At 43.0% G+C, this 17308-nt stretch overlaps 1 protein-coding gene across 2 annotated transcripts in view; it reads right to left on the bottom strand.

The window, feature by feature from the left end:
* The window catches only part of PFKL (phosphofructokinase, liver type), a 254617-nt gene that overhangs the window by 191585 nt on the left and 45724 nt on the right, over positions 1-17308 (bottom strand). For both annotated transcript variants that reach the window (XM_056533478.1, XM_056533479.1), the window contains exon 6: positions 7279-7323. In XM_056533478.1, coding sequence (XP_056389453.1) covers positions 7279-7323 — 45 coding nt within the window. The remainder of the gene's footprint in view (positions 1-7278; positions 7324-17308) is intronic.

Below are 17308 nucleotides of genomic sequence, written 5' to 3'. Positions count from 1 at the left end.
GATTTGTAAATTACTTCTATTAAAGAATCTTAATCCTCCCAGTACTTATTAGCAGCTGTATACTACAGAGGAATTTCTTTTCTTTTTGGATTTCTTTTCTGACACGACCACAGTGCTCTCTGCTGACACCTCTGTACATTTTAGGAACTGTCCAGAGCAGCATATGTTTGCTACAGAGATTTTCTCCTGCTCTGGACAGTTCCTGATACGGGCATCAGGTGTCAGTAGAGAGCTCTGTGGACAAGCCAAAAAAGAAATCCCAAAATAAAAGAACTTCCTCTGTAGTATACAGCTTCTAATAAGTACACACATCAGCAGAACATCTCGCCATGAAATAAGGAATTTATGGCCAACAAGTGATTTGAAGCAGAGGGCCGCAAGAATGATCTAGGTTATGAAGTCATGTTATTAGTGAAATGATTGACTTGCTTTTAATAAAAGAAATTGTAATAGACTTGTTCTGCAGCGATTTCTTTTCTGAAGTTGGAATACATTTTAATTGTTTTAGCTCTCCTGTTCATGATGATCAGCCTCTTGGGAATAACAGGGGAGATTTATTATAATCTGTGTAGAGAAAAAAACATCTAGCTGCCAATAGCAACCAATCAGATTGCCTCTCTTATTTTTCAGTCCTTTTTAAAAATTAACCACTTGCTGCAAAACGGTGCAGCGGCTCGGCAGGGGTATAAAGAGAGTTCAGGAGCCCATTTGGGCCTTAAGGACTCTATTTTATTTTTAAGTTTTATTTTTTCCTCCTTGCCTTCTAAAAATCATAACTTATATTTTCATCAAGTCTAGTATGAGGGCTTGTTTTTTGCATGACCAGTTGTCCCTCGTAATCACATTACTCACTTTGCCATAAAAATGTTATGGCGCAAGGAAAAAAATAAAATAAATACTATTTGTGTAGGGAAATTAATAAGAAAACCGCAATTTAGCAAATTTTGGAAGGTTTCGTTTTCATGCTGTACACTTTACGGTAAAATAGACATGTTTTCTTTATTCTGTGGGTCAATACGATTAAAATTATACCCATGATTACATCTTTTTCTATTATTATACCGCTTTAAAAAAAAAAAAAAAAAAGGAAACTTTTTAACCAAATTAGTGCGTTTAAAATCCCTCTATTTTGCTGACCTATACCTTTTTCATTTTTCTGTATAAGCGGCGGTATGAGGGCTCATTTTTTGCGCCGTTATTTGTAATTTTTTTTATACCACATTTGCATATATAAAACTTTGAATACTTTTTATCAATTTTATTTGGAATAAATAGTTATAAAAAAGCAGCAATTTTGGACTTTTTGGGGGTAAAATGGGGAAAAACTGACAATTTAAATTTTTATTGGGGAGGGGGATTTTTAATTTTTTTTACACTTTAATAGTCCCCATTATTGAAATGCTAATACTGTTCAGTGCTATGCATAAGGCATAGCACTGATCAGTGTTATCGGTCATCTTCTGCTCGATCTCAGACCAGAGGAGAAGACCCGTGAAAGGCAGCGGAGGCAGGTGAGAGGACCTCTGTCTGCCGCTCTGGATGATCGGATAGCCGTTGCAGCGCTGCAGGCGATCCGATCATACATTTTAGTGACCGCACTGCCGCAGATGCTGTGATCTGTATTGATCGCGGCATCTGAGGGGTTAATGGCTGACATCTGCGCGATTGCGGATGTTGGCCATTACTGGCGGGTCCCTGGCTTCTATCAGCAGCCGGGACCTGCCACGCATGACCCAAGTATCGCTTCGATGTTCGCGGTTCTGTATAGGACGTAAATGTACATCCTGGTGCGTTAAGTACCACCGAAACAGGACGTACATTTATGTCCTGTGTCGTTAAGGGGTTAATAGAAGTAATTTATAAATCTGTTTAACTTTCTGGCACCAGTTGATTAAAAAAAAGTTCTTCTTGTTCTATTGCAACAAGTCCATCCTGTATTAGCAGTTTTAACAGTCCATCCCATTAGTCTGGCCATGGCAGTTTTACCCCCCAAACAAACAAGTGGAAACCTTGCCTCTCCATGTATTAAAATAGGGTGGCATTTAATTTTCAGCTGCTAACATGCTGGTTTAGATACAGTTGAAGGCCTTTTGCCCAAGTGTATGTATTCATATGTACATAGAGGGAGATTTATCAAAACCTGTGCAGAGGAAAAGTTGACCAGTTGCCCATAGCAACCAGATTGCTTCTTTCATTTTTCACAGGCCTTGTTAAAAATTAAAGAAGCAATCTGGTTGCTATGGGCAATTGCACCAGTTTTCCACTACACAGGTTTGTCAAATCTCCCCCATTGTTCTTAAATAAATGCCTTGGATTAATAAAAATGAAAAAAATAGGGTGGCTATTCTGTTTACTTTTGCATTAACTTCTGTTACAAAAAAAAAAAAAAAGTGCTGCAATACACAAAATGCGTAATATCTTATCTATTTATCTATGGGTATGTAGATTAAAGTGTTGCTTTAGACAGCAACTCACAAATGGCGTCTTCTCTAATCAGTGTCGTTCCCTTTTCTTCTCCATCTGGTCAGCGCATTCATGACAATTTCTTCCAGCCACAATTCTTCACCATTAAACCTGCAAAACAAACCTATTAGGCTCCACACTTTTTCCATGGATGACAGAGGGGTGTAGAAGAGTGTACATGGATGACAGAGGAGTGCACATGGGTGGCAGAGGGGCGTAGGGGGTGACGGGTGTACATGGGTGTAGAAGAGTGTACATGAGTGACAGAGGGTTGTAGAGGAGTGTACACGAGGTGACAGGGGTGTAGAGGAGTGTACATGAAGTGACAGAGGGGTGTAGAAGAGTGAACATGGGTGACGGGGGCATAGGGGTGGACGGGCGTGACAAGGTGGTAACAAAGGGGTGGACAGGGGTGGCAAAGGGACAGAGGGGTGAATAGGGGATGGACATGGGTGACAAGGATGTGGTCAGGGGAGGACAATGGAGAGTGAACATGGGTGACAGGGGGATGGACAGGGGTGACAGAGGTGGATAGGGGGGTGGCCAAGGTGGACATGGATGACAGGGGGGTGACCACGGGGTAAAAGGGGTGGACTGGGGTGACAAAGAGGTGAATAAGGGGTGGAAATGGGAGACAGGGATGGGGTGGACATGGGTGACGGGGGTGGATAAGGATGACTGGGGGTAAAAGAGGGGTGACCGGGTAGACTGGGGGGTGGACGGGGGAGGGGAATATGGGTGACAGGGATGGAAAGAGGGGTGGACAAGGCGGACATGAATGACAGGGGGTAATGCGTGACGGAGGGTGGACATTGGTGATGAGGTGGGGTGGATATGGGTGACGGGGGGGTAACAGAGGGGTGGAAAGGGTACAGTACCTTAAGCAAGCCGGCATGGGGCGCAGCTTGCAGTTCCACGGCATCTTCCCCTCTTCGGTGTAGCAGGGCACCATTTTCGGCTTACTGCGCCACAAGGAGGAGGGGGACTCTGTGTGCGCAGTACGCACGCACGCTCCCTTTCCCCCCTGCGGTGCCAGGGCACCATGGTTGGGAATCACTGGTCTAGATACTGCCCTTTAACAGGGTAGAAAGGGAAAATAAAGATGTTGCAAAGGAAGTGGAAGCAACCTGAAGCCTCAGTCATGCAGCTTGTAAGACCAAGAAAACCGCTGTTTAATGCCCCGGCTGCTGTTGCAACTGTCCAGCACCTGGGGGTTGTCTTGTTTCGTTCACAAATATTAGGGTTAGATCTAGCATCCAGTCAGAAAATCATGGCTATCAATTCTAAGGGTGGGTTCAAACTATGTTTGTAGTGTACGGGTGCCGGATCCGGTTGGGGGGGGGGGGGGAAGCAAAAACCGTCCGCTCCCATATCCCAGCAGGATCCTGCCCGAACCCCATTCATTTCAATGAGCCGACCGGAGTCAAACGCTGATTCCGGTCGGCTCATTTTTGCCCCTGTAACCGGACCTAAAACCGTCGTATACCTCGGTTTTAGGTCCGGTGGGAAAACAGGATACGGGGAAAAAACGAGCCGACTGGAGTCAGCATTTGACTCCGGTCGGCTCATTGAAATGAATGGGGTTCGGGCCGGATCTGGCTGGGATATGGGAGCGGACGGTTTTTGCTCCCCCCATCCGGATCCAGAACCCGTACACTACAAACAGTGTGAACCCACCCTTAGAATTGATAGCCATGATTTTCTGATTGGATGCTAGAGCTAACACTAATATCTGTGAACGAAACAAGACAACCCCCAGGTGCTGGACAGTTGCAACAGCAGTCGGGGCATTAAACAGCTGTTTTCTTGGTCATACAAGCTGCATGACTGAGACTTCAGGTTGCTTCCACTTCCTTCCCAACATCTTTATGGGGCTGTCAGCAATTTTGATACCTCAGGCTCTTTTTTCCCCTTTCTACCTTGTTAAAGGGCAGTATCTAGACAGATTCATTTTTTTCTGCAATAGAAGTTAATGCAAAGATGTAAACAGAATAGCCACCCTATTTTTTTTTTTTTATTAATCCAAGGCATTTATTCAAGAAGAATGGGGGAGATTTATCAAACCTGTGTAGTGAAAAACTGGTGCAGTTGCCCATAACAACCAGATTGCAGTTTTAATTTTTAACAAGGCCTGTGAAAAATGAAAGAAGCGATCTGATTGGTTGCTATGGGCAACTTTTCCTCTGCACAGGTTTTGATAAATCTCCCCCAATATATACATATTAATACATACACTTAGGTAGGGCTGGGGGGTATGACCAAATATGTGTATCACGGTATTTTTTTTAACTTACGGTGGTTCCACGGTATATAACAGTATTTTCTCACCACCCCCCTCTCCCAAATCATGTGACCCGCCAGCGCTGTTCTGTCCCCCCAATCATGTGACCCGCGCGCGGTGTTCGGCTTCCGCCCCCCCCCCCAAGATCATGAGACCCGCCAGCACTGTTCTGCTCCCCCCAATTAATGATCAGCCCAGCGGGGTACTACTCACATATGTCAAGCACTGCCCTCCTCCTCTTTGTTGGGGGCCGCCGGCGATGGAACTCCCTGTACGCCAGTGGTCTTCAATCTGCGGACCTCCAGTTGTTGCAAAACTACAACTGAGTTGTAGTTTTGCAACAGCTGGAGGTCCGCAGGTTTGAGACCACTGCTGTACGCTGTATACCTATGCCCGGGCTGCAAAAGATACAGAAAATTAAACTTTTAACTCACCCACCTCAGCCGCACGCAGGGGACTGGAACGTGGACAGCTGTCAGCCTATCACCGGCCGGAGCGATGCCCCGCCCCGGCCAGTGATAGGCTGAGCACACTGTCATGTAAGAAGCTCTGGCCGGCTTCTTACATGACAGTGGGCTCAGCCTATCACTTGCCAGGGCGGGGCATCGCTCCAGACGGTGATAGGCTGACGGCTGTCCACGTTTCAGTCCCCTGCGTGCGGCCGAGGTGGGTGAGTTAAAAGTAAAATTTTCTGTATTTTTTGCAGCCTGGGCATAGGTATACAGCATCCAGCAGTGGTCTCAAACCTGCGGACCTCCAGATGTTGCAAAACTACAACTCCCAGCTTGCCCGGACAGCCGTTGGCTGTCCGGGCATGCTGGGAGTTGCAGTCTTGCAACATCTGGAGGTCTGCAGGTTGGAGACCACTGGCGTACATTATAGAGTTCCAGCGCCCGGCAGCCCCCAACAAAGAGGAGGAGGGCAGTGCTTGACATCTGTGAGTAGTGCCCCGCTGGGCTGATCCTTAATTGGGGGGAGCAGAACAGTGCTGGCGGGTAAACATAGGATTAGTTCCCCGATGTGGGGACAGCGCTGCGCTGATAATACATTCCCGAGGGGGAGGGGCCCAACCGGTATTGCGGTATGTGGGAAAATTCATTTCGTGCAGCCCAAATAATTTGGTATTCAGTATGAACCGGTATACCGCCCAGCCCTACACTTAGGCTAAAGGCCTTCATCTGTATCTAAACCAGCATGTTAGCAGCTGAAAATGAAATGGCACCCTATTTTAATACATGGAGAGGCAAGGTTTCCACTTGTTTTTTTGGGGGGGATAAATCTGTCATGGCCAGATGTCAACAGGGAATTACAAAACACCAAAGCCACTTTGCGTTTTTCTGTTTGCTGTTGTTTCCCTGCTTTTGGGTGTTTTTGGGCTCTCTGGCAGGCTCCAAAAATTGCAGCATGCTTAAACGATGGTGTTTTTTTGCCAAGAAATCAAAGGTGTTTCACGTTAATTAGTCTAAAGTCAAGAAAAAAAAATCATGTTACTTACCTACACCGGCAGTACAGTATTTAGCGGTACATAGCACTCCACTGTATACTGGCACAGGTTCTAGAGCTGCTGGCACAGCTTGGGCTGGGCAAGAGCATACGGTAAACTAGCAATCTGTATAGCTCGCTGGTTTACTTTAACCCATTGCTGGGCTGTTCACTGTGAGCCGAAAAAGCCCAGCAAGAAAAGTAAAACTAGTGCTGTGTTGTTGTTTTTTGTTTGTTTTTTGTTTATATAAAAGGTGTGCTGCGTTTTTCTAAAATGACTTTAACAGTCAATTACTAAGCCACAGCTTATTGTCAGCTCCAAAATCAGCTAGCTCTAACTCCCAATTATTACCCCTGTAATCACCACCACAGGGGTACCAGGAAGAGCAGGTAGCAACATGCCCGAAGCATCAAAAATAGCACTCCTGGCACTAGGCATTAACATGCTGGGGAGGGCCAAAAACAATGGTCCTGGCCCACCCTGGTAACGTTAAGCTGTTGTTGCTTGGATGGTAACTGGCTGAAAATGAATAATAAATTTGCAGTGTGCAGTGGGTAAGTAGATGTCTGCATCTGAACCACAAAATGGTACCCTGAAGGCAGTGAAAAACTGTCACAGGGTAAACAAAAATTGGCATTTCCTCTAAATGGAAAAAACAAACAATTAGAAATTTCAGAAAAATCACAAAAAAATTAAATAAAATAAAAAAAAAAAACACTGCAAAAAACAGAGGCAGTTCTACTGAAATATTTTCAGGTGGGAAAATGACAATCTACACTTGTGTGCCATTTATTTATTTTATGACCTAATGACTCAATTCAAGCCACTTTCTGCTGGTATATGCCATTTTAAAGACACCATGAAAACAAAACCAATTGAACATATGGACTTTTTTATAAACACAGTATATGGTGCCATAAAAGTACAACTTGTCCTGCAAATAAGCTTTTAGACAGCTGACCAAAACTGGAATTACCCTAGTACTTGCTTGGAACTCCAGTTTTAGTGAGAAACATTACAGATGTATGGAAATGTACAAAAATGTCATTACCCACAATGCCTTCCCATGACTTCAAGCACAAATGTCCTCTGGTGGCTACAATGACAAAAAAAAAATTGTGTTGAATTAATTAGTAAAAATATCTTAAGATAAAATAAGAATATGCAAAGGCATAACGCATGATCATATGAAATAACTTTGAGAGAAAGACATGTATGTGCTTTACCAAGCAACTGGAGATGATGTTTACATTCAAGAAAAGGACACTAATCATAGAGAGAACTGTGCAGCAGTATAGTTATATACACTAGGGATTGACCGATATAGATCTTTTAGAGCCGATACCGAGAACCTGTGAACTTTCAGGCAGATAGCCGATAACTTATACCGATATTCCTCCCTTGTAGACAGCAGGCTCCATCCCCTTGTAGACAGCAAGCCCCCCCCCCCCCCCTTATAGACAGCAGCCCCCCTCCTCCTCTTGTAGACAACTTACCTGCGGCTGTCCTCAGGTGTTACCGCTCTGCTGTCCCGTTCTCATCATGGCGTCCTATGTAGGAGCATGTGACATACAGGTCACTCTGCTTTCTCCGTAGCGTTACGCTGGGCGCAGGGGAGGAGGAGTGTTGTGTGTGTCAAATGCTCCTGCTTAGGACGCCATGATGCGATCGGGAGAACGGGACAGAAGTATCGGGGGCGCACGAGCTAGACACATTATCGGCAAGGTTAGATGCAGATACCAATAACTTAAAAAATCGTGATCATCATCCGATCCCTAATATACACCCTGTTCCAAATTATTATGCAAAATTATAATTTTCATATATGCCTAAATAATTGGTGTAAATAAGTCAGCATAATTCTCATGTTATCAACTATTAAGAGTACAATTCAAATTTCATTTAACAGACCTAATAATAAAAGTATTTTTTTTAAACACACAATGCACTGTTCCAAATTACGCGCAGTAAGTTTCAAAACACTTTATAGGTAGTAAAGAACTGAAAATTGTCATTTGCTGTGTGCAGCATATTTACTGAAATCAAAAGCTATTTCAATCAAACTTTTAACAACATTTTAACTTTTTAAATGGTCGCTTTACATTTTAACATAGGACCCCTTATTTGATAGTAGCTTCACAAGTCTTGCATCCATTGAACTTGTGAGTTTTTGGACAGTTTCTGCTTGAATTTGTTTGCAAGATGTCAGAATTGCCTCCCAGAGCTGCTGTTTGGATGAAAACTGCCTCACACCCTCATAGATCTTTTGCATGAGGATGCTCCAAAGGTTCTCATTAGGATTGAGGTCAGGGGATGATGGAGGCAACACCATGACTCTCCTTTTAACCCCATAGCAGCCATTGATGCAAAGGTATTCTTTGCAACATGAGATGGTGCATTGTCATGAATGAAGATGACTTTATTACGGAAAGCATAGTTCTTCCTTCTGTACCAGGGAAAAAAGTGATCAGTCAGAAAGTGAAACTCCACATACTTTACAGAGGTCATCTTTACACCTTCTGGGACCTTAGAGGGGCCAACCAGCTCTCTTCCCAGGATTCCGGCCCAAAACATGACTCCACCACCGCCTTGCTGACGTCACAGCCTTGTTGGAACAGGGTGACCATCCACCAACCATCTACTACTCCATCCATCTGGACCATCCAAGGTTGCACAGCACTCATCAGTAAACAGGACTGTTTAAAAATTTGTCTTCATGTATTTTTCTGCCCTATTCAGCCGTTTCTGCTTGTGAGCATTGGTTAGTGGTGGCCAAATAGGTTTATGCACAGTTGCAAGACTCTAGAGGATTCTACACCTTGATGTCTGTTCTCTGAATCAGCCACAAATCTGTTAATAGTGCGATGATCACGCTTAAGTTTTCGTGAAATATCTAATGTTTTTATACCTCGTCCAAGGCATTGAACTATTTAAGAAATCCTGTTTCTTCCCCATATAGCTTGAAAATGGTGCTCTGCTTAATAATGTGGAACACCCCACCTTTAATAGTTTTTCCTTAAATTGTGCTCCCCTGGCAATTATCACAGGTGTCAGAGATTGGTTTCAGTGATCAAAAGAGCCCTGAGACACAATGCCATCCATGACATACTGAAAAACAAAAAATATTTAATCTTTGTGAAACTTAAAAAGAATTTGCGTAATAATTTGGAACAGGGTGTAGTATTCTCTATCCACTCTCTGCACCCATTTCTATTACCAATGCAGAAAGGAATCAGGAAGTTCAACTAGCAGTATTCATCCTCCTGTTCCATGAAAAAAGAAAAAAATAGGGTCTGGAGAGGCGAGTAACCCCCACTGTACCATAAAATATGCACATTAATCCTTCAGCTGTCTTCCACCAGGTATCTAAAAATTAACTATTTGATTCTACTAAAAATCCTTACAATAAACCATCCCCCTTACTGCCCTCACAGATGCTGGCATTATTCCATTACTAACGTGTTTCCCGCTGCGAGTTTGAATGAGGGCAGGCTATTCACAGCAAGTTTTTGGCAGCAGAACCTCCGCTGTGAAAAATCCAACCAGACTCCAGTGAAGTCAATAGGGTCTGCGGTGGATTTTCAACAAGAAATACGCTGCCGAAAATCTGCTGCCAAAAACCTGCAGAGAGCCTACCTCCATTCAAAACTGCAGCAGGAAACACGCTGCATATATTTATAAGTAAATCTGCTTATGTGAATGCACCCTAAGGGTACATTCACATGGGTGTATATTTTGCTGCAGATTTGCTGTAGCAAATTTTGTTACCCATTAACCCCTTAAGGATCTGGGTTTTTTCCGTTTTTTGCATTTTCGTTTTTTGCTCCTTGCCTTTAAAAAATCGTAACTCTTTCAATTTTGCACCTAAAAATCCTTATGATGGCTTATATTTTGCGGCACCAATTCTACTTTGTAATGAAGTCAGTCATTTTGCCCAAAATCTACAGTGAAACGGAAAAAAAATCATTGTGCGACAAAATTGAAAAAAAAACGCAGTTTTGTAACTTTTGGGGGCTTCCGTTTCTACGTAGTACATGTTTCGGTAACAATAACACCTTATCTTTATTCTGTAGGTCCATACGATTAAAATGATACCCTACTTATATAGGTTTGATTTTGTCGGACTTCTGGAAAAAAAAATCATAACTACATGCAGGAAAATTAATACGTTTAAAATTGTCATCTTCTGACCCCTATAACTTTTTTATTTTTCCGTGTATGGGGCGGTATGTGGGCTCATTTTTTGCACCGTGATCTGAAGTTTTTAACGGTAAAATTTTTGTATTGATAGGACTTATTGATTTTTATTCATTTTTAAATGATATAAAAAGTGACCAAAAATGCATTATTTTGGACTTTGGAATTTTTTTGCATGCACGCCATTGACCGAGCGGTTTAATTAATGATATATTTTTTATAATTCGGACATTTCCGCACGCGTTGATACCATATATGTTTATTTTTATTTACACTATTTTTTTTATTGGAAAAGGAGGTGATTCAAACTTTTAATAGGGGAGGAGTTAAATTATCTTTATTCACTTTTTTTTCCACTTTTTTTTTTGCAGTGTTATAGGTCCCATAGGGACCTATAACACTGCACATACTGATCTTCATCATTGATCACTGGTTTCTCATAAGAAACCAGTGATCAACGATTCTGCCGCATGACTGCTCATGCTTGGATCTCAGGCACTGAGCAGTCATTCGGCGATCGGACAGCGAGGAGGCAGGTAGGGGCCCTCTCGCTGTCCTATCAGCTGTTCGGGATGCCGCGATTAGCCGTGGCTATCCTGAACAGCCCGACTGAGCTAGCCGGCAACTTTCACTTTCAGCGCGGCTAAAGGGTTAATAGTGCGCGGCGCCGCGCGATATTAGAGGCGGGTCCCGGCTTCACTATGACGAAGGGCGCGCTGTGATATGACGCGGGGTTACTGTGTAACCCCGCATTATATCAGGAGAGCAGGACCAAGGACGTACCGGTACGTCCTTGGCCCTTAAGGGGTTAAGGACTGAGCCCTTTTTCACCTTAAGGACTCGGCCATTTTTTGCAAATCTGACCACTGTCACTTTAAACATTAATAACTCTGGAATGCTTTTAGTTATCATTCCGATTCCGAGATAGTTTTTTCGTGACATATACTACTTTAACAAAGTGGTAAAATTTTGTGGTAACTTGCATCCTTTCTTGGTGAAAAATCCCAAAATGTGATGAAAAATTTGAAAATTTTGCATTTTTCTAACTTTGAAGCTCTCTGCTTGAAAGGAAAATGGATATTCCAAATAATTTTTTTTTTATTCACATATACAATATGTCTATTTTATGTTTGCATCATAAAATTTATGAGTTTTTACTTTTGGAAGACACCAGAAGGCTTCAAAGTTCCGCAGCAATTTTCCAATTTTTCACAAAATTTTGCTTTTTTTCAGGGACCAGTTCAGGTTTGAAGTGGATTTGAAAGGTCTTCATATTAGAAATACCCCATAAATTACCCCATTATAAAAACTGCACCCCCCAAAGTATTCAAAATGACATTCAATAAGCATTTTAACCCTTTAGGGGTTTCAGAGGAATAGCAGCAAAGTGAAGGAGAAAATTCACAATCTTCATTTTTTACACTCGCATGTTCTTGTAGACCCAATTTTTGAATTTTTGCAAGGGGTAAAAAGGAGAAAATTTTTACTTGTATTTGAAACCCAATTTCTCTCGAGTAAGCACATACCTCATATGTCTATGTTAATTGTTCGGCGGGCGCAGTAGAGGGCTCAGAAGGGAAGGAGCGACAAATGGTTTTTGGGGGGCATGTCGCATTTAGGAAGCCCCTATGGTGCCAGAACAGCAGAAAACCCCCACATGGCATACCATTTTGGAAACTACACCCCTCAAGGCACATAAGGGGTTCAGTGAGCCTTAACACCCCACAGGTGTTTAACGAAAAGTCGTCAAATTCGTATGGTAAATGAAAAAAATAATTTTTTCACTAAAGTGCAGTTTTTTTCCCCAAATTTACCATTTTTACAAAGGGTAATGGTAGAAAAATGCCCCCCAAAATTTTGAACCCCATCTCTCCTGAGTATGGAAATACCCCATGTTAGGACGTAGAATGCTCTGGGGGCGAACTACAATGCTCAGAAAAGGAGGAGTCACATTTGGCTTTTGGAAAGCAAATTTTGCTGAAATGGTTTTTGGGGGGCATGTCGTATTAAGGAAGCCCCTGTGGTGCCAGAAAAGCAAAAAAAAAAAAAACACATGGCATAGTATTTTGGAAACTACACCCCTTAAGGAACGTAACAAGGGGTACAGTAAGCCTTAACACCCCACAGTTGTTTTGCGACTTTTTGTTAAAGTTGGATGTGTAAATGAAAAAAAAAAAAATTCTCACTAAAATGCAGTTTTCCCCCCAAATTTTACATTTTTACAAGGGATAATAGGAGAAAATGACCCCCATAATTTGTAACCCCATTTCTTCTGAGTATGGAATACCCCATGTGTGGACGTCAAGTGCTCTGCTGGCGAACTACAATACTCAGAACTTAGAGAAGTAGCACCATTGAGGGTCTGGAAAGAGAATTTGTTTGGAATGGAAGTCAGGGGCCAAGTGCGTTTACAAAGCCCTCCGTGGTGCCAGAACAGTGGACCCCCACCACATGTGACCCCATTTTGGAAACACTACCAGTCACTGAATTAAGTGGTGCAGTGAGTATTTACACACCACTGGCGTTTGACAGATCTTTGGAACAGTGGGTTGTGCAAATTAAAAATGACAGTTTTCATTTTCACGGACCACGGTTCCAAAAATCTCTCAGACACCTGTGGGGGGGTAAATGCTCACTGCACCCCTTATTACATTATGTGAGGGGTGTAGTTTCCAAAATGGGGTCACATGTGGGGGGTCCATTTTTCTCGCACGAGGCCTTCAATTCCGGACAATTCTTCTCTTCAAAATCCCAATTGCGCTTCTTCTCTTCTGAGCATTGTAGTTCGCCGCAGAGCACTTTACATCCACATATGGGGTATTTTCTTACTTGGAAGAAATGGGGTTAAAAATTTTTTTTTTTTCTTCTCATTTTCCCATCTTCTCAAATTCTTTGAACACCTGTGGGGTGTTAAGGCTCACTATACTCCTTGTTACGTTCCGTGAGGGGTGTAGTTTCCATAATGGGGGTCACATGTGAGTATTTATTTTTGTGTGTTTAGGTCAGAACCGCTGTAAAATCAGCCACCCCTGTGCAAATCAGCAATTTAGGCCTCAAATGTACATAATGCGCTCTCACTCCTGAGCGCACAACGCACCCGCAGAGCATTTTACGCCCACATATGGGGTATTTCCATACTCAGGAGAAATTGCGTTACAAATTTTTGGGGTCTTTTTATTTTCACAAGAGGTAGAAGCAAAAAAGTATGGGGCTACACCAGCACGTTAATGTAAGTTTTAATTTTTTTTACACTAACAGGCTGGTGTAGACCCTAACTTTTCCCTTTCATAAGGGGTAAAAGGAGAAAAAGCCCCCAAAATTTGTAGAGCAATTTCTTCAGAGTACGGAAATACCCCATATGTGGCCCTAAACTGCTTCCTTGAAAGACGGCAGGGCTCCGAAGCGAGAGAGCGCCATGCACATTTGAGGACTACATTAGGGATTGCATAGGGGTGGACATAGGGGTATTCTACACCAGTGATTCCCAAACAGGGTGCCTCCAGCTGTTGCAAAACTCCCAGCATGCCTGGACAATCAGTGGCTGTCCAGAAATGCTGTGAGTTGTTGTTTTGCAACAGCTGGAGGCTCCGTTTTGGAAACACTGCCGTACAATACGTTTTTCATTTTTATTGGTGGGGGGGGGGGGGGGGACAGTGTAAGGGGTGTATATGTAGTGTTTTACCTTTTATTATGTGTTAGTGTAGTGTAGTGTTTTTAAGGTACATTCGCACTGGCAGGTTACAGTGAGTTTCTCGCTAGGAGTTTGCGCTGCGGCGAAAAATTTGCCGTAGCCCAAACTTGTAGCAGAAAACTCACTGTAAACCTGCCCGTGTGAAAGCAAATAGCTGTCTGGGCATGCTGGGAGTTATAGTTTTGCAACATCTGGAGGGCTACAGTTTAGAGACCACTATCAAACTGTAGACCTCCAGATGTTGCTAGGCAACTCACCGGCTTCCGTAGGATCCAGGGAGCCAGCCGCAGGACATCGCCACCCGCAGATCACCGTCGCCCGCAGCCTCCGGATGGGTAAGTGGATCTTCTGCCGCCCGTCCCTGTCGGTTTCCCCGTCCTGCCCCGCCTATTGTGGGTGGGCAGAACGGGGAAACCGAAAGTAAACCCCCCTGCCCCCTATCTGCTATTGGTAGTCGCTCCTTGACGACCAATAACAGGGATAGGAGGGGTGACACCCCTGCCACCTCACTCCTATCCCTTCAAGGGGATCGTGGGTGTCTTTGACAACCACCATCCCGAATCGGCGCAAATCGCAGGTGTGAGTTCACCGGCGATTTGCGTCGATCGCCGACATGGGGGGTCTGATGAACCCCCCCCCCCCGGGCATTTGCGCGGGGTGCCTGCTAATATATCAGCAATCACCCCGGTCCCCACCCGACGGGGACCAAAATTCCCACGGGCGTATGGATACGTCCTGGGTCATTAAGTACTAGGAAGCCAGGGCATATTGCTCTACGCTCTAGGTCCATAAGGGGTTTTTTTTTTTTTTATCAACTGGTGCCAGAAAGTTAAAACAGATCTGTAAATTATTTCCATGAAAATGTTTTAATCCTTCCAGTACTTATTAGCTGCTTAAAACTACAGAGGAAATGGTTTTCTTTTTGGAACACAGTGCTCTCTGCTGACATCTCTGTCCATTTTAACCCCTTAAGGACTCAGCGTTTTTCCATTTTAATTTTTTCCTCATCTTCTAAAAATAATAACGCTTTCAATTTTGCACCTAAAAATCCATATGATGGCTTATTTTTTGCGCCACCATTTCTACTTTGCAGTGACAGTCATTTTACCAAAAAATCCACGGCGAAATGGAAAAAAAAATAATTTATTAATTGTGCGACAAAATTGAAGAAAAAAAAGATGTCATTTTGTAACTTTTGTGGGCTTCCGTTTCTACGCAATGCATTTTTCGGTAAAAATTACACCTTATTTTTATTCTGTAGGTCCATACGGTTAAAAGGATACCCTACTTATATAGGTTGGATTTTGTATTACTTCTGAAAAAAATAACTACATGCAGGAAAATGTATACGTTTAAAATTCTCATCTTCTGACCCCTATAAAACTTTCATTTTTCCGCATACGGGCCACTATGAGGGCTCATTTTTTGCGATGTGTTCTGAAGTTTTTATCGGTACCATTTTTGCATTGATCTGACTTTTTGATCGCTTTTATTCATTTTTTTATGGTATAAAAGTGACCAAAAATACGCTATTTTGGACTTTGAATTTTTTTTGCGCGTACACCATTGACAGTGCTGTTTAACTATATATTTTTATAGTTCGGACATTTACGCACACGGCAATACCACTTTATTTTTAAATTACACTTTTTTATGGGAAAGGGGGGGGGGGGTGATTCAAACTTTTATTAGGGAAGGGGTTAAAAGACCTTTATTAACTTTTTTTTCACTTTGTTTTTGCAGTGTTCTAGCTCTCATAGGGGGCTATAACACTGCACACACTGATCTTTTACCTTGATCCCTGCAAAGCCATAGCTTTGCATGGATCAGCTTAATAGGGGGTTGATTGCTCAAGCCTGTAGCTCAGGCTTGGAGCAATCAAAAGCAGATAGGACGCGATGGAGCAAGGCAAGGGGGCCTCCGCTCGCGTCCTAGCTGATCGCGACATCGCGATAAAAGTCCTTATCAGCCCGACTGAGCTGCTGGGAAGCTTTTACTTTTGTTTTCATTTCGACGCGGCGATCAACTTTGATCGCCGCGTCTGAAGGGTTAATCACGCGCGGCACAACGATCTGTGCCGTGCGCTATTAGCCCAGGGTCCTGGCTATCAATAGCAGACGGGACCGACCCGGCGTGATGCAGGGTCACGGCGTGATGCAGGGTCACGGCGTGACTCAGTTTTAAACACCACCACCGGTAGATCCCCATAGAGAACATATGCTGCTCTGGACTGTTCCTAAAATGGACAGAGATGCCAGCAGACAGAACTGTGGTCATGATGTCAGCAGAGAGCTCTGTGTTCCAAAAAGAAAACCATTTCCTCTGTAGTATTTAGACCCTTAAAAAGTACTGGAAAGATTAAGATTTTTTTTAATAGAAGTCATTTACAAATCTGTTTAAACTTTCTGGCACCAGTTGATTTAAAAAAAAAAAAAAAAAAAGTTTTCCATGGGAAGACCTATTTGCTAAAAATAAAATAGTTTGCTATTTTTTGCATAAAAATTATTTTGTGGCTATAATAAAAAAAATAGAATCCATAATTTACAAGCTTTCCCTATCTGGGTGACATAGGCTGGAGCCCCGAATAAGTATTCATGAAAATCAATCTGAGATTAAGGATCTGTTGCTTGAAGAAACTCTCTCTAATTGCACCATCATCCATGAACTACAGACAGCACCCTCCATTCCTTGGTATATACATGTTACTAGGAAAAGGAGGAGCTTTGCACATTGCTTCAAGGTTAAAATAAAACAGGCTCACAATAACTATATAGGAGTAGAGAGCGTTTGACTGGCAAAAGAAAAATATGAGCTTCATTATGGAATGGGATGAGGGGTAACTTTCAATGGGAACATCAAATATGACTGCCTATGGAGTCTAATGCTTTGTGTAACCATAGTCTAAAAGTTTAGCATGTTCCAGTGACCTTGACTCAGGTCACATAGCCAAAGATCACCATGCATCATGTCATGCTGCCTGCAATGTGCTGCATCACAGGTAATGAAAGTGGTCACGCTACGGCACCCAAGTTGCTGCAACTGCCACCATTATTCTACCTGGAAGGATTCCAAAAAGCTGTTTAGCAACTTTACCACGACTGCTTTTATTAGCTTTGATGCAGCACCATGCAGACAGCGCAACACCGCATATTTTGGCCTGCAATATGTGTCATGGCATTAGTTATGGTGTAGT

The sequence above is a fragment of the Hyla sarda genome, chromosome 8 (genome assembly GCF_029499605.1).
Source record: "Hyla sarda isolate aHylSar1 chromosome 8, aHylSar1.hap1, whole genome shotgun sequence".
Taxonomy (NCBI): domain Eukaryota; kingdom Metazoa; phylum Chordata; class Amphibia; order Anura; family Hylidae; genus Hyla; species Hyla sarda.
Note: the sequence above shows the minus strand (reverse complement) of the source record. Positions and strands in the feature narration are given on the sequence as shown.